Source organism: Mixophyes fleayi, chromosome 4, assembly GCF_038048845.1.
Source record: "Mixophyes fleayi isolate aMixFle1 chromosome 4, aMixFle1.hap1, whole genome shotgun sequence".
NCBI classification, from domain to species: domain Eukaryota; kingdom Metazoa; phylum Chordata; class Amphibia; order Anura; family Limnodynastidae; genus Mixophyes; species Mixophyes fleayi.
In genome coordinates this window covers 331281129-331303100 of record NC_134405.1, presented here as the reverse complement: position 1 = coordinate 331303100, position 21972 = coordinate 331281129, and the positions used below count along the sequence as shown (strand labels likewise).

General features: G+C 44.4%; 1 protein-coding gene across 10 annotated transcripts in view; it reads right to left on the bottom strand.

Moving 5' to 3' along the window:
• Positions 1 to 21972, bottom strand: part of DGKI (diacylglycerol kinase iota) — a 234527-nt gene that overhangs the window by 28141 nt on the left and 184414 nt on the right. For all 10 annotated transcript variants that reach the window (XM_075210399.1, XM_075210400.1, XM_075210398.1 and 7 more), the window contains 2 exons: positions 12042 to 12067; positions 7905 to 7942 (listed from right to left, as the gene is read on the bottom strand). In XM_075210399.1, the coding sequence (XP_075066500.1) occupies positions 7905 to 7942; positions 12042 to 12067 (64 nt within the window). The remainder of the gene's footprint in view (positions 1 to 7904; positions 7943 to 12041; positions 12068 to 21972) is intronic.

Genomic DNA, 21972 nt, shown 5'->3' with positions numbered 1-21972 from the left:
CTTGTCACGAGGAACGAAGGTTAGTGGTGGGAGAGCATGGCAGTCAGATGGTTGTTAAACATACGGTACGTAAGTGGGCAATGTAGCCTTGGTTCCCTCGTCGTTATCAGACTCGTTGATGCTCTAGTAAGGAGTATCAGGTTTTGCCTTGAAAGGGTTTGACCAGTTTTGAGTCCAGAGGGTATTGAGTTAATTTATAGTCGATAGTACCGGCCAATAGATAAGGTTTTAAACCAGGTTGGTGGAAAAGAGACGATCTTCCACAATATTGGTTTATGTTGGTTTAGCTGGCTGCCCTGCTCTTCGCCACCTATATAAAAAAGGTCCAAATTGTTGATAGAAATTTTGATAGATTTTGATAGAAATAAAATAATAAAAGAAAATAAAAATAAATAAAATAGTTTATAGAAAATAAAATAAAAATAAAATAAAAATAAAAATAAAAATTAATAACAAAATAAAAGGACCTTTTTATTTCCAAACTTAAGTCGGTGTCCGTGTCTTTATTTCATGGTTTCTAAGTATGGTGTAAGGTAACACAAAGGTGGTTTTACATATGGGGGGGGAATCAACACTATGCATTTTATGTATGTGCAGATTATTCTTTGCAGAAAAGGCAGAAAATGGATGGTGAGTCCTTTCGTGCCGTGGAAATGGCCTTGTACCTCTCCATCTCCCCTAACAATGCACCTTCCCCCCCCCCCCCACCTCTTATCTCATTTTAATAATCTCGCTCAGCAAAATTAAATCCTTTTTTCCCCCTAAGCAAAACCTGCCATCTTGCCCCATAAACAAGTAGCGCTCAGATGGTTTGTGCTTTATATATGACCATGGAAACAAGCATGTGGGCCATTACAGGGACAGGAAAGGAAAGCGCTATCTGTGACACCATGGTTGTTATGGAACTACAAGTCTAAGCATGACATAATCATTTAAAGAGCCTACATATTTTTCCCAAGCTGCACATGCATGCTGCAATATTGCAGGGGATATTGGGTAACTAGCCAGATATTACAGCATATTTAGCCTCAAAATCAGAATGATGTGAAGTCCAATCAATTGCAATCAGTTTGTTATCGGGAACGTTGGAAAAAGAGGTCACAGAATGACCACTGCCCCAGCCTCTTCCAAGCCAATCAGGAGACAGTTCCCTCCTTGGGTCGTACACATTTTCCCAGGCAATGAAGTTCAAACTGGGCCCCAAGGTCCTACACACAGATCAATTTCTAGTGTATAAAGTTGTATTCATGCTGAAGAAACAGAGATTAATGATCATGCACAGATAGCCTAATGAGGCATTATATTCTGACAATGTAAAAGGCATATGATAGGAACATGCAGGATAAAATCTCATTGGTTGGCTGAGAAAAACTAGTAAACAGGGTAATACTGCTAAGAACCAATAAGAGATAGCAGGGCACTTTGACCAGAAGGTTTATTAGTTAAATGTGCACTATACAGTAAATATAACCAATAACTGCAGTGAGAATAAAATACACAGTGAAGCTATACATTGCCAAAATAGGGTCCCTATTGCCATTTTCTGTGCTTGGTATTTGAGTCTAATGTGATTCAAAATAAGTTGTTTATTCTGAAGATTCCTATTAGATAAGCAACTGCATGTTCCCAGGCAGAAGTCAAAATACGCAATAATATACAGTGCAAGCTTTTCAACAAGGGTACAATTCTGTCTCCAGACTGTAGTTCCTAAGACAACTAAATGTCATCTAAGGTACAATTTAGTTCCTAGGTCATAGTATTCCATTTAGGTTACTGTTCTATTGTCAAGGGATAAAGGTACATGTGGGAAACAATTCTCATTAGATAAAGTAACATGCGGGATATAATTCTCATGGGGTAAAGATCCATTCACAATAAAAGTCCAACTCTACGAGATATTATGTGCAACAGACAAGACAAGTCCATTCCCTGGAGATGTCCCATAGGCAAGACAGGAGATATGACGTCCCATAATTGCCAGGAGACGTCCCATAGGCAAGATAAGGCCATTGTCAGGAGATATGATGTCCCATAGGCAAGACAAGTCCATTGCCAGGAGATGTCCCATAGGCAAGACAAGTCCATTGTCAGAAGATATGATGTCCCATAGGTAAGACAATTCCATTACTAGGAGGAGATGTCCCATAGGCAAGACAGGAGATATGATGTCCGATAGGCAAGACAAGTCCATTGCCAGGAGGTGTCCCATAGGCAAGACAAGTCCATTACCGGGAAACATGATGTCCCATAGACAAGACAAGGCTATTGCCAGGAGATATGATGTCCCATAGACAAGACAAGTCCATGGCCAGGAGATGTCCCATAGGCAAGACCAGGCCATTACCAGGAGATATGATGTCCCATAGGCAAGACAAGTCCATTACCAGGAGAGATTATGTCCCATAGGCAAGACAAGTCCATTGCCAGGAGATATGATGTGTCATAGACAAGACAAGTTCATTACCAAGAGACATAGCTCCACTGACTATCCAAGACAGCCCTTAGGTTCTACAAAATTATTCTGCAGAGATAAAGTTCCATTCAGGATACAGTTTTGTTCCCAGAGGATAAAACTTGCTCTATCATGGGATAAAGTTCCGTTCACATTAACAGTGCTTTTCCAGGAGATATAATGCCTCATAGGCAAGACAAGTCCATTAACAGGAGACGTAGCTTAACTGAGGATCCAGGTCTGACCTTAGGTTGTAGAGTATTATTCCAAGGAGATAAAGTTCCATTCAGGATATAAGAGCATTCCAAAAAGTACATATTGTAGTGCTATTCCCCAACGATACTGGAGACCCCGCAAAGTCCGTAGTTTCAGCTTCCAGACTTATAACTCAATAGAGATCTTTATATTTAGAAGTGATACAATCCAATTCCAGGGTGAAACAACTGAGTCACATTCTAAAGAAGTAAATTGACATTAATTACATCTCCAAAGAGAGACCAGTGGAGGAAAATAAGAAAGTAAAGTTTAATTAAGAGAAAAGAGTGAAATAAAAAAAAAATACCGGAGAAGAATATCTAACTACTTAACCAGCACTTAAAAAAATTATGTGATTTGTCCCCGATTGGAAGAGACACAGATAAAACAAATAATAGATAGATTAGGGAAAAACCTTTTACTATCTAGACAAATTTTCAAGGTCAACATCTCCTGACAAACGAGAGGTAGGTGGAAAGTCATGGGCAAACCAAGGGGGAATTTCCTAGTGCCTGGAAACCCCCCACTAAGCCTGGTGCACTGTATGATTGAGGTGACTGGACCCTGCCCCCGCTTCACACGGCTCTGCTGGAAAAGGGAGAGCTGCGTGCACCTAACAGTAGTGCACGCAGCATTGCCCATGTATATTATAGGGATAGGAAGAGTTGGAGAGCAGCCAAGCACTGTCTACAATTATAGCAACGCCCCTATGCATACTGGTCACGCCCACTGGCAGCGTGGTGTGGAAACCCCTCCTCTACAAATCCTGCGTTTGCCCCTGAAAGTATATGTATATATTGATTTACAGTGTCATGTTTGTTATTGTCCTTTATGTTGATAGGTTTTTTTTATCATCCCTTTGTAGTAACATTTCTTCAAGAACCACAATACAAAATATGCCCCATTCTGGAGAAAAGACTATCAAGAACTCATAAACAATATGGAGATATTAAGACACTTGATGTCCCAGAAGATATTAGAGACAGTAAGGAGACTCCATGGAAAGAAGCTCATAACACGTGGACCACACTCCTATGTTCCTACCGTGTTCCCCCTTCCGTAGAGAATGGATAGAATGGTGCACATCCTGGTATGTCTTCTGGGACAAAGCCACCCAGATGGGACAAGCAGAAATCAGAACTATGTGCTATGGCAAAGAGGACCAGAGATAAATCAGACTGAATAACCATACAAAAAGCATTGGATCAGAAACAGAAAGAGTTTGTAAATCTTAAAAAGGAAAACTTGGCTACGGAAAAAAAATCAATGCGAGAAGCTTCAACACAAGTTAAATGCTGAAATGCTGATTGAAATCCAAGAAGACAGATGTCATAAGGGAGAACTGGAAAAATAAGTCAATCACAGAAAAATATCTGAGGCTAAATAAGGGTACGTAGAATTTTAAATAGAGCAGAAGGAACTTAGGCATCGGCAAATGCAAGCCAATTGTAGGAAACTGCAAAGTATGTTCTCATCTGTTGAAAGACGACCGCTGTGACGCAGAACATGGGACAGGTAAAGTTAAAAGGGAGGTACCATCTTTTTTACATGCGCCCTCAGCCAGCTTCTGTTCTATACATCTCAACTGTCCTGATTTAGACAAGACACTCCGGATTCTGGGGAAATGCCCTGACAGCTAGTAATGTTCCACTCACTGCAAGGGTATTTCTGGAGGTAAGGGAGTGACCTAGCGCTTCTGTGGTGCTAGACACACCCCCATCATGATGTGACCACACCCCTCATGGGACAGCCACGCCTCTATCACAACAAGGCCATGCACCAGTCCAGATACCAAAAATTGTAATGTTAGGAGGTCTGTCTCTTTCCTACCCATATAATTCTTACAATATCCTGGTCTTCACATTAGATGGGTTGTTGAGTGGATTCCTTTCAGCGGTGGGTGCAAGCTATACGACTTATATTTATATTTTAATGAGGACTCAAATTTGGTTTTCCAAATCCCATAGTCTTGACTAAATCCTAATCTTGCTAAAATCCATCCGGACTTTACATTTAATTGAACATTGTCAATTGTTTTGCAAGAAAAATGTATAGTAATTCTTTCCACCTGTTGAGGGAATCTAGTCGCCGACTAAAACTCTTAATCAACAGCTGCAGTAATGGTGACAGCTGCAGGATATGGAAAAATACACAATACAAAATATTAAAGATATCACTGGATGAACCGACTACATTCTTGTGAATTTTGGCTCAGTCCAATAAATGGCTCCTTTGTGTGTAGGCTATGGATGAACTTTAAACTGTTCAATAAATCTGAGGAGCAGGGGCAAATGCAGGATTTGTAGAGGGGGGTTTCCACACCACGCCACCAGTGGGCGTGACCAGCATGCATGGGGGCGTGGCTATAATATTAGACAGTGCTTGGCTGCTCTCCAACTCTTCCTATCCCCATAATATACATGGACAATGCTGCGTGCACTACTGTTAGGTGCACGCAGTTCTCCCTTTTCAAGTAGAGCTGTGTGAAGCGGGAGCAGGGTCCAGCAACCTCAATCATACAGTGCCCCAGGCTTGGAGGGGGGTTTCCAGGCACTAGGAAGCCCCCCTCGGTTTGCCTATGAGAATTGTTTTCCAGCTGTACGGGAAGAGATTTACCTGCTTACAAAATATTTTTTATAAAGAGATGAAATAGTACAGGCTATAAGAATATATTACATGAGTTCAAGGTGAGCGTAACTTTCAGATCATCCCTTTAAATAAAAGTGAGAATACCCTAAACACATGTTTTAATCTACGGATTGTGGATAAAACCCCTTTATGTACAGCGGTCAGTTCTATCACATTCAGTTATACAAAACATATCAGTGACGCATATTTGGATAACAGATTTCCTTTAAACTTGACGTATGGCTCAGAGAGGCCGTATCCTGGTACTGAGCACTTTGCCTGTAATAATGACAAACTGGGAAATATCAGAAGTGCTTGACAAAGAGAAAAATGAATGTATTACTCACAACTATGAAGCGCTTTGTTCTGATCTTCCCTGTGTAATATGTCTTTGCAATAATTGTTACAGGGATGCCGGGCCTTTCTAATAAATCTTACAATATCTTATCATCTCTTCTCACAGTGCTGGCTGGGCTCCCAGAACCCATCTGTTCCCGCCTGCTTGCTTCACGGCCCTACAATAAGCTTTTTCTTTTTGCTCTTTTGGCTAAAATTCTCCTGTTTCCACCACTTTATCTCTGCAGACAAGTACTTGGAGGCTTTATAATCACAGATCCATTTGTTATATTAATAGCTAATCTGATCCCTGTATTTTTGTGTCATATTACAACAGGATGAGTGCAATCATGTATTCTCAGCCTGCTGATATTAAAGAGCACCGGTTTAGGCACGTTATCCGTCGTGATTTCAACGTCATTCCGATCTAAGTCAAAAATGACTAGATTCTAGTTTATTCCAGTGTAGATAACATATACTTATATATATATATACTCATATACTCTCCTGGAACAACCGGGAGGCTTCAGAAATGCTCTCGGGAGAGAAATTCACCCTCCCATATGTCGGTGAAAAGGGCAGGGACTATGAGGAAGGAATTTGTGGTAAGTTACTATGGTCGTGTCTCTGCCCCCCCCCAGAAATCCTGGCATTGCGCAGCATGGAGTGGGGCCACGATGAGGCAGAATGCGCCAACCTGTACCACATGCTTCAGTGGTGGTACTGGTCCCCCCCGAATAGTTCAACTTAATTTTTATAAATATCTGTTCATCCTGAGAGAGTCTGGCAATTTCCCTGAAAGAAACATGTGTGGCGCGGTGAAGCGATTTGCATAATCACACCGCTGTGGGCGGGCTGTATGAGCAAGCCACGACATTAAGTCCCACCCAGTCCCGACTTCACGAAGCTATGCTCTGCATCTGCCGAAGGAGAGGTCTGAAAAGTTGGCAACTATGCCTTAGACCGAATTGGCCTGATACTGAATAGCGGTAACATAATCACCAGGAGGAAACCCACATGAATGCACGGAGAACATACAAGTTCCACACAGAAAGTGTCCTGGTTGAAAATAAACCCAAAATGTTTGCCAGCTCAAGTAATTTTTCATTGAGTTTTGGTAGAAGATATACAGATAGTGGCCATAAATTGGGAACAAGGTGGGACTCATGCATTCCTTAATCAATTATCATCCTAGCATGATCAACGACATATCTGTAAATGCTTGACTGCCCTGGTTGCCTATAATTATGGTAAGCATGGATGGAAGACGAGCCCTCGATGACGGTGATATTTGGGGTGTATTTGGCAGGACCAAGACAGCTCAACTCCCTACAGTTTCAAAAGCAATGGTGTCAAAGGTGATGGCAAAAGGGAAAAGCATCATCAGCAATGAGCAACACTGGGCGGATGCACATATTCAAGGATCGTAACGCAAAATGGGCAAATAACTGGCGATCATTGACTGCAAATTTTAACCTGTGGCACAAGCAGCCAGTTTCACCAACATAGGTACATTGAGAACTCCACGGAGCAGGATATCATTGTTGGGCTGAAGTTCATAAACCGTTCATCACACTAGGCAATGTACGTTTGCGGATTCAGTGGTGCAAAGAGCACAGACAATGGACTACCATGCAGTGTGTGGTCCTTCACCATGTTCTCGACATTGAGGCTTCTACCTAAAGAACTCTAAAGCCCTGAGCTCTTGTCTCTGGTGGTTCCACACAGTTGTTGGCCGTGTTTACTTGACATGGTTTGGGTGCAGTCATTCCCTCAGAAGAGAAGATCAATGCTAATCACTATTCCATGATACTGAGTGACCATCTTCACCTCATGTTCAGGCATTTCTTATCTTCCAGGATGAACATGCCCACATCCACAAAGAATGTATAGTCACTCAATGGTTTGATGAGCATGGTAATGATGTTATCCATAGGTCATGGCCTTCTCAATCACCAGATCTACACCTAATCGAACATTTATGGGATATTCTGGAACACCGTCAACCAGGCATAAGCTGTGAGTCTTTCTTGTGGAAAAATGCTGCCCCAACCCTCCTGCAAAATTCCAGACACTGAGACTCAATGGCACAGCAAATACATACACATACACACATACATACATACATACATACATACATACATACATACATACATACATACACAGCACACACATGTACAACACACACACAGCATATACAACACAATATAATTTTTTCCGGCACATTTCTTACCTTGTCGAGATCCCCAGCAAGCACTGCAGCTACAAGAACTGTAATACATGAAGAACATTGATATTAGTTAAGCCATTAACACACAGCTTCAGTATAATTCTACACACAAGTATAATATGAAACATTATCACACCCTGGCTCCTGTCTGCAACAGCTGCCAACAGGATAGATTTTTTTTAGGATTATCCTAAGGGGGTACAAGGCTGTTAGCCCTGTTCCTGTGGCATAAATGTTCTTTTTACTTTTGCATATCACAGCCCAAATTTTTACATCCATCCATGACTTTCAGACTTCCTATTCTCCCACAATATCCTGCAGCCTCCTGAATGACGGGTAGGTCTCCCGGGAGACCGCCCTCCAGCATCCTGCCCACTTCTTAGTGAAGGGACAGGGACCCTCAAAAATGTTATTTTGGCCACGCCCTCCACAGCAAAATGAAGAGATTACCCATACTTGCCAACTCTCCCTGAATGTCAGGGAGACTCCCTGAAATAGGGGTGAGCTCCCTCACTCCCTGAAGAGTCTGGCATTCTCCCTGATGCTGAGCCAGTACAAGACGTGGTTGGCTTCGCCATCTGTGGCATGATGACACAGTTCAGAGATTGTGTCCTATGTCCATGTATTGATGCCTATAGAGGTGGCCATTTTCATGGAGACCAAGATGTAATCAAAGACTGACAGGTAAGACAACATGACTTCAGTAATGGAGACAGAAATGTAAAAGACACTTCAGTCTCTAGAGATTCATTAGCTGCTTTTCTTTAACGCATAGATGCCTAGTCTCCTGGAATGTCCAGGAGACTCCCACATTTTTGGGAGACCTCCCGGGAGAGCAGGGCAACCTCCTGGTTCTCGCCCCAGTAATAGATAAGTGGTGAGAGTGGGGCTTAATTATGCAAATATTGCATCATATTAGCCCTGCCCCCTGTTGTAATTGGCCAAAATCGTTTAGGGGCGGTGACAAAATGATGCAATTCGTCAAGCCCCGCACTCCCACCTCCCCTGGGATCTCCCTGAAGCCAACGAGGAAAAGTTGAAAAGTATGAGATTACATCATTGTGCCGCTTCCCTCCTTCACTTGCCCCCCCCTCTGGGATCTTCTGGAGGGAAGCGGAGTACAGTTGGAAAGAACAGTGTGCACGGTAGTTGCTGCTTGTGCGTGTGTTGGGACATCTTTATGGAAGAAAGTATTCCCTTTCATGACAGTAACCATGACAATGCAGCCTACCCATTCACTAGTCGGTGTGTGTGAGGCACAAAATGGCTGAACCACTATCCAATCAGTTCATCAGTGACATCACTGGTAGGGAATTGATAAGCTGAGTTCTCATGAACATTGGTTCAGAGAACAAAATGGCTACCTGCAATGTGTCCAGGTGTTGTGAAACTACAAGTCCCAGCATGCCCTGCCAGCTAATGGCTGGCTATCTACTGGTAAAGCATGCTGGGGCTTGTAGTTTTACGGGTTAGTCAGGCCTTGTTTAGGCGACAGGTGCCATATAAACCCATTTCTTTATTTGATGGCTGGCTCTAAGTTCAGCTATGCTGGGAAAATGATGCATTAAACAGTGAAAATCCTGTGTGTATACAGCTGTTTGCGATCTAGGCCCATCCTGCACCCGGCCATATCCCTGTGTTTGCCAGCTGTATATGCATAACCCCCGCTGCATTGCAGAGCACCAGCCGCTCAATCGCCTCTAGCACTAAACAACCTCATGCCAGGATTTTTGCTGCAGTCTCCGATATTGATGGATCCTACTTGAAAGGTATTTATGGGTAGATGCAACTACGCCAAAACAAACATAATGCTGTGAGCCGTAGGAGAGCTGCTGTTATTGGATAAATGATTGTGCAGTGGTAAGTCATTCATCTGGGATGGGGGAAAAAACACCAAACGTTAAAACTCCCTAGCGTTGCTTAGTTAACTGCGCCAGGAGCGGACTCTGCTAATTCAGCAGCCGATGAGAACAGAATTTATTTACTTCTCCTTCTTTAATTTATTTACTTTTGTGCCCCAGGAGGTCCGGACTTGCGAAATCACAGGCTGTAAGCTTCACGGGGAGTGTAAGAGTGTGTTTCTCAGGAGCTGTGCTCAGCTGCATAATGTATGACATGTCCTGTGAATATCGATGCATTCTGCAATGCTGGGATAAACATTTTATTGCGTAGTGTTTTACTGCCCCCTGTGGTCGGTGAGGGATTTACTCTTTCATTGCCACAGAGCTTTCAGAAAAACCTGTTGTATCGGATTTGTAGAGCATTACAAGCTTATCAGTCTGTCAAAGGGGAACTGTTAACGCAAATTGAGTTTTGCGGCAGAATAGGTCGTTTCTCAGGGGTTCGAAGTTCCAGTAATGCAATCTTTGATTTCTGCTTCTGCATTTGCCATTCCGCAGGCAGGGGAGGCGGGAGGGTGCTGAGTCTGTGTTGTGTCTACAATATATTGGAACTTTTTTTAAATGCAGTATTTGTGCTGGAGCCAAGGGGAGCCGAAGGATGGGCCGACTCGGTGGTGGAGCGGAGAGTAGATAGAGGAAGCAGCAAGGGTTGGCTGGGCTGGAGGGGCAAGGTGGGTATATCATCATCACCATTTATTTATATAGCGCCACTGATTCCACAGCGCTGTACAGAGAACTCACTCACATCAGTCCCTGTCCCATTGGAGCTTACAGTCTAAATTCCCTAACACACACACACACAGACAGACACACAGACTAGGGTCAATTTGATAGCAGCCAATTAACCTACTGGTATGTTTTTGGAGTGTGGGAGGAAACCGGAGCACCCGGAGGAAACCCACGCAAACACTGGCAAGAACATACAAACTCCACACAGATAAGGACATGGTCGGGAATTGAACTCACTGAGCCACCGTGCTGCCCCAAGGCCAGTCCAATAGTGGGTTACCCCGGGCTGGGTCACTGAGCTGCCTGCACTTTGTTCCCAATAGGCTGCTGTGCTACGCTCCCCCCCCCAGGGCTAAAATTTGCCAGCCGGCCCCTGGTAAGCAGTGAAGCTGCTGCTGAACATATGCTGTGGCCCACAAGTGACTCACCTAATACTCAGTCATGAATCAGACACACCGCTACCGCTTGGAATCACAAGGCAGCGATGTGACATGACAACGTCATGGGGGAGTAGCAGAGCTGGGCCCACGCACAGGTGACACTTAGTCACCAGCAGGATCAAGCCACGCACACTGCTGCTGCTTCATGTAATCGTGACGTAGAGGCAACATGTGTCACAGGCCATGGAGGGGGGCTATAGGGGTGGGGCCAAAGAAGCCGTTGTCCTAGGGCCCGAATAGTGCCTAGTTGACAATCATTCACTCGATTATCTAAATTTAAAGCCACAAGTAAAACGCTGTATTTCTTTGGGGGGAAAACACATTTGTTAAATTATAAGTAATATTTTTTTTGACTATGGCAGCGTGACATTTTACAGCTAGTTTCCAACAATGAATCATCATCATCATCATTTATTTATATAGCGCCACTAATTCCGCAGCGCTGTACAGAGAACTCACTCACATCAGTCCCTGCCCCTAAAATGTGTCTGCAGGCACCAACTAATCAAGAGAAGAATCATAAAACCCAATAAAATGTAACATTCAGATATATTTAATCTAGCAGCTACAATATATATAATAGTATATAATTTATAGAAGTTATAGTTTAAAGGCATTAGACTTTTAAATATGCACCCATTATTGTTCAGAGTTCATGTACAGATTGTACTAGAGCTTATGAACCAGGAATACATTTGTTGTGGCAGAACCTATTGACAAAGAGGACCTACCCACCAAGATCTGTATCTTACCTCTCTGTCTGTCTGTATTACCCAGTATTGTTTTATTATTGTTTGTTCCCAATTGTAAAGCGCTACGGAATTTGCTGGTGCTATATAAATAAATGTTGCTGATGATGATGACACATGCACTGTGTGGAAACACAATCTGCAGAGAAGTTCCATGAAGTTCTGCAGCTGCCTCTGGATACTCTGCATTGTGACAGGTGCCCCAGACTGTTAAGAGTCACATCAGCCGGGAGGCAAAGTAGCCGCATTTGCTATTCTGGAAAACCGGTCTCCAGCCACAAAGCTATTGCTCAGATTGTACAAACAGAAACAGCGTCTCACCTTGTTCTTCCTCTGAGATGGGGGATCTGAAATAAGAAAGGGACAATTCAGCCATGTTTCCATGAAAGACCCACATTCAGCTAAAGTGGATGGAAAATAACTAACTATTCATTATTATAATTATTAATCTTTATTTACAGGGCGACCCATGAGGTCCGCAGCGCCGTACAGAGAGCAAAACAACAAGACAGTGCAGGGTATAACAGTACAATACAGTAAACAAATAACACTGCGAGTCATTAAGGAGAGTAAAACATAAAAAATAAGTAACCTTGCACCTGGGCAAAACCATGTTACACTGGAGGGGGAGGTAAATTTAAGATGTGGGGACAGATTTATAGTTGGGGTAGGGCATGTCCTAGATCAACTTTAAATTTCAGTGTAACAATAAAGATATCTAGTTTGTGTGCTAGATGAAAAAACAGCCAGTATTTATCCTGTCTGCAAAATAATAAACTAGTTTTCACCCCTTGTATTGTAACATGGTTTGTCCTGGAGAACATTTACTCCTTTTTTTCTCTTACTTTCCTTAATGACTCAGGCCCTACAACTCTCAACACAGCTACTGGGGTACAAGGGTTATGTTATATTTAGCGCAGGCTGAAGCCTGTGCCCATTAGTGTGGGCGCAACTAACAGATTTGAGCCACTGAACGAGGTGAGAAGACAATGGAGGAGTGGAGACAATGAGCCGAGAGCACAAGAACTATTTATTTCAATGTGAAGAAAAATTCCTATTTGAATGGGTTCCATATAAAAACACGATAGAGGAGCCGATTGTAAGGGGTTAACAAGGGACTGACGCGCTGTGATCCGCAGAACTTTTTGTTTGGCGCTGGCTATCTGGGAACTAACATTTAAAGGGAATTTACCATAAAAACGCAACACATCATTCACATTCAAATATGGTCTTAAGCTTCATAGCGCTGGGATCCTGAGTGAAGAGGTAATTTGAGTCATCAATAGCCAATAACAGAACAGATTTGACAGCAAAAAAAGTATAACTAAGAGTGTGTATTACACAATGAGATGATTTGCTGAGCAGTATTCCAAGCTCCGTCAATTCAGGTAAAATAGGATTCTAAATTCAGAAGCTGTGGGAGCCTTATTGAATTGCTCCCATCAGACTAAGAATAGGCGCAGCAAACACATCAATGGAGAATACGTGCCTAGTTCTTAGACCGACAAATGCGCAGGGGAGGGGTTGGCGGTGTCAGTGCAATTTTCCACATCTCAGCCCCTCTCTGCGCTGCGCAACAACATGATACATGTCATCACGCAGTGGGGGACGAGCCCATGGTGAGCGATTCGCACCAAGACTGCTCCCATGTCCTAAGAAAGTCATTTGGAAATTTTTGGGTAGAAACTGTACTAGGTAAAATGAATCATCTTCATCATCAGTTATTTATATAGCGCCACAAATTCCACTGCGCTGTACAGAGAACTCACTCACATCAGTCCCTGCCTCATTGAAGCTTACAGTCTAAATTCCCTAACACACACAGGGAGAGAGAGAAAGACTAGGATCAATTTTTGATAGCAACCAATTAACCTACCAGTATGTTTTTGGAGTGTGGGAGGAAACCGGAGCACCCGGAGGAAACCCACGCAAACACAGGGAGAACATACAAACTCATAACCCCAGTGCTGTGAGACAGAAGTGCTAACCACTAGGCCACTGTGCTGTGATTCGTGTGATTCAGTAAATCACACGATTTACTGAATGAAAGTCAGTAAATCGTGTGATTGAAGGTCTTGGATACAATAATATATTGGTGGCATAACATGGGACAGCACGGTGGCTCAGTGGTTAGCACTTCTGCCTTACGGCACTGGGATCATGTGTTCAATTCCTGACCATGGCTTTATCTGTGAGGAGTTTGTATGTTCTCCCCGTGTTTGCGTGGGTTTTCTCCAGGTGCTCCGGTTTCCTCCCACACTCCAAAAACATACTGGTAGGTTAATTGGCTGCTATCCAAATTGACCCTAGTCTCTGTCTGTCTGTGTGTGTGTGTTAGGGAAATTAGACTGTAAGCCCCAATGGGGCAGGGACTGATGTGAATGAGTTCTCTGTACAGCGCTGCGGAATCAGTGGCGCTATATAAATAAATGGTGATGATGATGATAACATTATTCATTGATAGATGACAGCAGTATAAAAGTAAGGGTCAGTATGTGAATTAGACATCACACAAGTCCTGGTGCATCAGCAATCACAGAGAGCACTGTTAGGGGCGGATATAACACAGAAATGTCTTTGTAATTTACTTCAGGTATGAGATTACAATGGAGGAGGTGAGACAGAGGGCTACGGGCATGTGGGCTGCCTCATGACAGATACATGTGCCCTAGGGCACTGACAATCTTAAAACAACCTAAACTGCAGATCTATGAGTCACCTGCTAAGAAAACTGGTACAAGGAACGGGTGAAAGGGAAACAAAATCAACATGGACCAAAGACATATAATTATTCTGTTAAACTATAACCCTAAACACATCTATATAATTGCACCCTGGGATTGCAGCCTGAGTTTCATCCTGGCAGCTTGAGAAACACTTTTTCATTTCCCCCCGTCCCCCCCATTTTGCGCGGTACATAAACTCCAGAGAGCGACAGACATACTGTGACGGAGAGATGTTAATGGTTTAATGAGCCGATAATGTAACCCGGATGGAAACCAGAAGTTATAGTAACCGTTCCTCTGGCAGAGATCTCACCCCCTGATTGTGACTGCCAGGCACTGAGCTCATCTGTTTCATTGGCCTGACCAGTGAGGATCTGAGACTCACGCGTTTCAGGTGTCTAAAGGGTGCAGGTGACATATGACTATGTGATAATCGTGCAGTCAGGTCCAAACCAATGAAAAATAATTTTACAGGTGAACCCATCTGCTTCAAACCAGCAAAATGACAGTGATCCAATATCCAGGACCTGTGATGGTCTGGAGAAACGTGACATCACCAGGCCTCACCCCAAAGAGAACTTTGATTCAATACGCTGCTCACTGCAGGGTGTCAATAAAGCTTATTAGACGTCTGAGTGTGGCAAGTGGCTATGATGTCACAGCCAAGGGCCGCACAACAGTGTAACCCATAGCAACCAATTACAGGACAGATTTTAGCAGACTAGTTGAATACTTAGTTGCTATTGGTTACAGCACATCGTTGCTCTTTGCACTGGAGAAGAACAAACTGTTTCATAATTTTACACCTTTTAGGGAGTTTCAGAACTTCAGACACGTTAGTTTGGTTAATTTGTGGGCTGACTTTTGGGAATTTAATTAAATTTTTTAATTACATATTAAGGGGCTCTTGCAGTGAAGTCAGGAACTACCGGCTGCAGCTCTGCACTAAACGCGTGCACAAACTTATAACTGAATGATGGATAATACTGTTATTTGCTATTTGTCTTCCCTGATCACAAATCCCAGCTATTTTCATAGTCTGATGATCAAAAATATATTGTTATCTTCTATATAGTCACAGTGCCATCTAGTGGCCATACATTTATAGAGTATTTGTCGATACATAATGATTACAGGGACTACAGAGGACAGGGTGGTAAATATAAGATAAAAATATATATATATGTGGCTGAAACGTCATAATTTTGTTGGCCCTCTAACCTTCAAAGGGGCCGCAAATTACTCTTAATCTCAGTAAAAGATAAAATAATACATTTAAACCCACCTATAATAACATTTTAAACAAGCATTACAAGGTATAACAAACAAACCTGATAATCAAGCAGGAAGGGCCTTGGGGTCAAAGGTGAAGGTTTGGAGGGCCACATGTGGCTCTAGGTTGGCCTGTTGTCCATCAGTGTTCTGACTAGGGTCAATTGGCTGCTTTCAAAATTGACCCTAGTCTCTCTGTGTGTGTATGTGTGTATGTTAGGGAATTTAAACTGTAAGCTCCAATGGGGCAGGGAGTGATGTGAATGAGTTCTCTGTACAGCGCTGCGGAATCAGTGGCGCTATATAAATAAATGATGATGATGATCATGATGCTTTAGCAATTAGACCATATTTTTTAAACAATACATTTCAATTAACCTACCGCTGCACTATTACAGCCAACGTGGCGCAATTTTCCCAAATACCGCAGTGTTCAGCTTGAAAAGGACTATGACACCCATAAAAGAAATATCCAACGACTCTTATACATAGAATTGACTTAAACAGAACACTATACAAAAAGATAAACTTGATAAAACAGAAGCTGTTTTTCTAACATGAACAGCTGGGAATGTAAGAGTTTGTGACACCCGGTTTATTACCCAGAACCCCCCATCAGCCTCTACCACCTGGTGACACAGCGTCCCCGCCACAGGCAGAATGGTCTCATCAGTCCGCGGGCTCAGCAGGTGAGGAACGTATCAAGGACCAGAAACACGGAGGGAGATGGGTCAACCCGGGAATGAGATTAGAGAAGTTCTATAAAGAACATCTCTACAGTTCAGCTGTGTGCGACTGGTAATCTCAGCCCTGTCAACAAAGATCTCATCTCGGAACGGGCGCCAAAAATTCTTAGGCCACCAAAATAACCTCATTACTTGCTGTCCCTATCTGCTTCTGACATCGGAAACACTGCCTTTTGTGGGGCTCGGCTGATAGCCCGTCCAGTGGCCAAAATACAGCCAGATGCTATATAAAATGCCAATAAACCGATCCAAGACAGCTACAACAGCTGATGTGCACAGATAACATAAAGCAGTATATATATATATATATATATATATATATACACATACACACATGCATATATACGCAACAAACTTTATTGCAATATACAATATTAGAAAACATTTTATAGAAAATTAGCTGCAGAACCTCATTTTTTTTGTGGTCTCTGAGCTGAAGAGCATACACCTACATATAGCTAGTGTATATTGCAGAGAGGAATAATAATCATTATCATTTACTTATATATCGCCACTAATTACGCAGCGCTGTACAGAGAACTCATTGCCATCAGTCCCTGCCCCATTGGAGCTTTCAGTCTAAATTCCCTAACATACACAGAGAGACTAGGGTCAATTTTGATTAACTTACCAGTATCTTTTTGGAGTGTGAGAGGAAACCAGAGCACCAGGAGGAAACCCACGCAAACACGGGGAGAACATACAAACTCCGCACAGATAAGGCCATGGTCGGGATCAAACTCATGACCCCAGTGCTGTGAGGCAGAAGTGCTAACCAAGGAATCCACAGGTAAGGATGAAGTCATCATCAGGGCCGAACTGGCCATCGGGCACTTCTGGCAAATGCCAGAAGGTCCGATGGCACCGTGGGCCGGTCCGGCTACCTGCGATCGCCAGCGAAATAATTTAAAAAAATAAATAAATAAAAAATTATACTTGCGGCGGAGCCGCCATGACGTCACACGTCATGACGGCTCTGTGGGCTGGGCCGCGCTTCAGGTTTGTGACCGCGCGATGTAACATCAGAACGTTATGCGCGGCCGCGTAGGACTGGATCAGAGGGCGCACAGATTCCCGGAGGCTGCAGAGGCTGCTGAGGTGAGTATTTTTTTTTTTCACAGGGAAAATGGGTGCAAGTAGGGGGAAGAGAATGTCTGCACGGGGGGAGAGAGAGGACAGAACCTGATAATCTCTCACGGGGGGGGGGGGGCTGTGTGTCACTGGGGGACTGGGGTGGGCTGGCTGGTTATGTGTCACTGAGGGGGCTGTGTGTCACTGGGGGGGGCTGTGTGTCACTGGGGGCTGGCTGGCTGTGTGTCACTGGGGGGGCTGGCTGTGTGTCACTGTGGGGCTGGCTGTGTGTCACTGGGGGCTGGCTGGCTGTGTGTCACAGGGGGGGGCTGGCTGTGTGACTCTGGGGGGGCTGGCTGTGTGTCACTGGGGGGGGCTGTGTGTCACTGGATGGGGCTGTGTGTCACTGGGGGGGGCTGGCTGGCTGTGTGTCACTGAGGGGGGCTGGCTGTGTGTCACTGGGGGGGGCTGGCTGTGTGTCACTGGGGGCTGGCTGGCTGTGTGTCACGGGGGGGGGCTGGCTGTGTGACTCTGGGGGGGGGCTGGCTGTGTGTTACTGGGGGGGCTGTGTGTCACTGGATGGGGGCTGTGTGTCACTGGGGGGGCTGGCTGGCTGTGTGTCACTGAGGGGGGCTGGCTGTGTGTCACTGGGGGCTGGCTGGCTGTGTATCACAGGGGGGGCTGGCTGTTTGTCACTGGGAGGGTGTGCTGGCTGTGTGTCACTGGGGGGAGTGCTGGCTGTGTGCCACTGGGGAGGGGGGTGCTGGCTGTGTGCCACTGGGGAGGGGGGGTGCTGGCTGTGTGCCACTGGGGAGGGGGGTGCTGGCTGTGTGCCACTGGGGAGGGGAGGTGCTGGCTGTGTGTCACTGAGGGGTGCTGGCTGTGTGTCACTGGGGGCTGGCTGGCTGTGTATCACAGGGGGGGCTGGCTGTTTGTCACTGGGAGGGTGTGCTGGCTGTGTGTCACTGGGGGGAGTGCTGGCTGTGTGCCACTGGGGAGGGGGGGTGCTGGCTGTGTGCCACTGGGGAGGGGGGTGCTGGCTGTGTGCCACTGGGGAGGGGGGGGTGCTGGATGTGTGTCACTGGGGAGGGGGGGTGCTGGCTGTGTGCCACTGGGGAGGGGGGGTGCTGGCTGTGTGTCACTTGGGAGGGGGGGTGCTGGCTGTGTGTCACTGGGGAGAGGGGGTGCTGGCTGTGTGTCACTTGGGAGGGGGAGTGCTGGCTGTGTGTCACTGGGGAGGGGGGGTGCTGGCTGTGTGTCACTGGGGGGGGCTGGCTTGTGTCACTGGGGGGGCTGTGTGTCTGGCTGGCAATTGTGTGGAGTCTGGGCAGAGTTATACACTGACCTATATGTTTCTTGAAGGAGAAGTGACAGTTGGGAGTGGTTGGTGGTTGCCGGGGGTGACAGTGGGGAGTTTTTAACACCTTAAGTAGCTTGATGAAGGATGTGGTGATGAAGATGAAGGATGAGGTGATGGAGAAAAATGATGAGGTGGTGACATGTGGACAAAACCACGTTAAAAAAGGGCGCTTGCGTCAAGAAGTAACGCTCTTCCCCTGTGGAGGCCTGGGCTAGGCCCAAATGCATGACTTTTTAACACCTTAAGTAGCTTGATTTGACTAGAATGCATGAGCATCATGCACGGGTTAACTTGTGTATATATATATATATATATATATATTAGTGTGTGTGTAGGGCCATATTTATATTAGTGTGTGTGTGTGTGGGGCCATGTATATATTGTGTGTGTGTGTGTGTGTGTGTGTGTGTGTGTGTATGTGCGCAGTATTTTAATATAATATGTGAGGGAAGGGAGGATCTTAATATAGTGTGGGAGGTATGCTATTTAATGGTGGAGTGTAGGTGGGGGCTAATTATTTAAGGTGAGGTTAAGGAACCTTTAATTTCATGCTGGGGTGGTTTAGGGCCATCAATTGAATATTGTGCTGATTTTGGGGAGGAGGTCTATTTATTAAATGTAAATATGAATTATTTTTTGCTGGGGATGGTTGTGGAAAATGGCTATATTTATTAAGCTTTAATGCTATTTAATTTATTGCTGGGACTGTTTACAGGGAGGGAAATATGTTGGTTGGAGGGAAATAGGTCTACTTATTAAATGTGAATATTATTATTGTGGGGACTGGAGGGAAGCCTAACTATAAAATGTGAGTGCTATTGTTTTAACACAGGGGCTGATTGGAGTTTTCTAACTTTCATGTATCCCATTTTTTTTCAGAATGGGGCATCCAGTTTTCCAGGATCAAGATAAGAAAGAACTGAGCTAAAGAAACCAGCTACTACAAGTGTTGAAAGTGACCAAGACAGGTAGGAGAGAGTAGGACAGTCTGCCAACTGTCCTGAATCTGGTGGGGCAGTCCTGAATTTGGGTGACTGTCTCACTTAGTCAGGATTTGGTTTGACGACAAGGACAGTTGGGAGGTATGTCCCGCTTCACAGCGTACTGCTTGTGAAGGCAGAGCTGTGTGCTTCTAACAGTAGTGCACACAGTATTGCTTGTGTATTTGTCTAAAATGATAACCATGTTACATAATAGAGGCCCTGCTGCCTTAAATACCCCGGGCCCCCTGAGCCTTAATCCAGCTCTGGTTAGGGGAAGGGAACTGATAGCTGCTCTCAGTCCCTGGACAGGACACACCCTGCAGAGCAAGCTGAGGAGCTCTAAGTATCACAAGATTTGGTAATCTCGTGAGACAAAGAGCTTCCCTGCTCACTCTAAAGGAAGTTCCCACCCTGATGGATGTCAGCAGCACCAGAAGCCTAGATAAGTACAGTGGGCTGGGGATGGCGTGATGTGGCTCGGAGGGCGTGATAAATGTAATGTTTTATTATAATATATGTATTGATGCCCCATGTTGGCCACACCCACAACACAATGTGGTAACACCCTTTTCGACACCGCCGCGCAGGGCGGCACACAGTTTCTTTCATTCTGGGACTGAGGCGGGCCAGTGTACTTTAAATGCCAGGGCTGATTTTTAGTCCCAGTCCGGCCCTGGTCATCATCATCATGTATAGGTCACCAGAGATTCCATCACTATACAGAAAAGACTTACATGAGTACAGTAAGTATGATCACAAGTCTGGTTCACCGATACCAAAAGGTATTGAGAGCATGTGAGCAATACTTAGCACCTGTCCATCATTTCAACAAGGAAAGTCGCTGCTATTACCGGCTGAGCCTAGGGGTACAGGCAAGCTGTACAACACTTATAGGGTACATAAATCATACTATTAATTGTCGGACATCACCGCGATGTCTGGCTGCGCACATTGCCGGCCATAATGGTAGGGAATCTCTGCTCAGTAGAACATCAGCACAATGTTTCTCCGCGGACATTCCGGAGACACCGCACTGAATAGAATCTCCCCCTAAGAGAGAAATTACAGGTCCTTTCCTAAAACCCATTTCAGTCTAGTCTTCACTATTCTTTCACACTGGCAGATCTGACGACTGAGATAGGTGGTTGGTGGTGAAATAGGTGGTTGGCGCCTTCACCAAAACACGCCTAGAAAGGAAACTTCTGAAAAATTGCCCAAATCTTTCCGTTTAGATAGCAGCTCAGCACCTCCAGGTGTGAGAATATAAGAGGACTTCCCCTCCTTCCCATCTACATCACCGACATGACTAATCAGATCCCACCTGAAATAAAACAGAATTAACGCAGTTCTTGCTTGATTAAAAAGGCAGAACGTATAATTAATTTTCTCCGGCAAGCCGGCAATTACAATCTCATTTGCCCCGAGGACGTGTGTGATAGCGAATCACTGACAACATTTCTCATGAACCCTTTCAGTACTAGGTTGAACGCAGCTCCTTACAATATAGGACCAGCTGCTGATATCACAACCTGTGGCCAGGTTAAGCTTTAACATTAAAGTGTCCAATTGCCAAAAAGAGCCCTTCGCTTCGCTAAAAGTTGGAATATAATGAGCTTTATCAGCGCTAAAGAGACTAAAGGAGAGTTTGCCGGTCTGTTCTCTACAGGCTGGTCTGAGAAACTTGGCACATTTAAAACGTTTACAAAAATAAATTGGAAATAAAAATGAATTATCAACAACTGCAAACCAATTAGTCTTCTCCAAGAGCACAACGGCTTATGGAAGAAAAACTATGCAACAAACACTGAACAAATCATGTGCAGTATATGGCAAATAATTACATTTCTGCCTGCGGCCTTCTTACAGTGGAAGGAACCGGTTTGCAGGCAGGAGCAATATATATGTGAATGCAGCTTATCCATTCATCATAGTACATAATGGGGTATATTTACTAAACTGCAGGTTTGAAAAAGTGGAGATGTTGCCTATAGCAACCAATCAGATTCTAGTTATCAATTATTTAGTACATTCTACAAAACAACAGCTAAATTCTGATTGGTTGCTATAGGCAACATCTCCACTTTTTCAAACCTG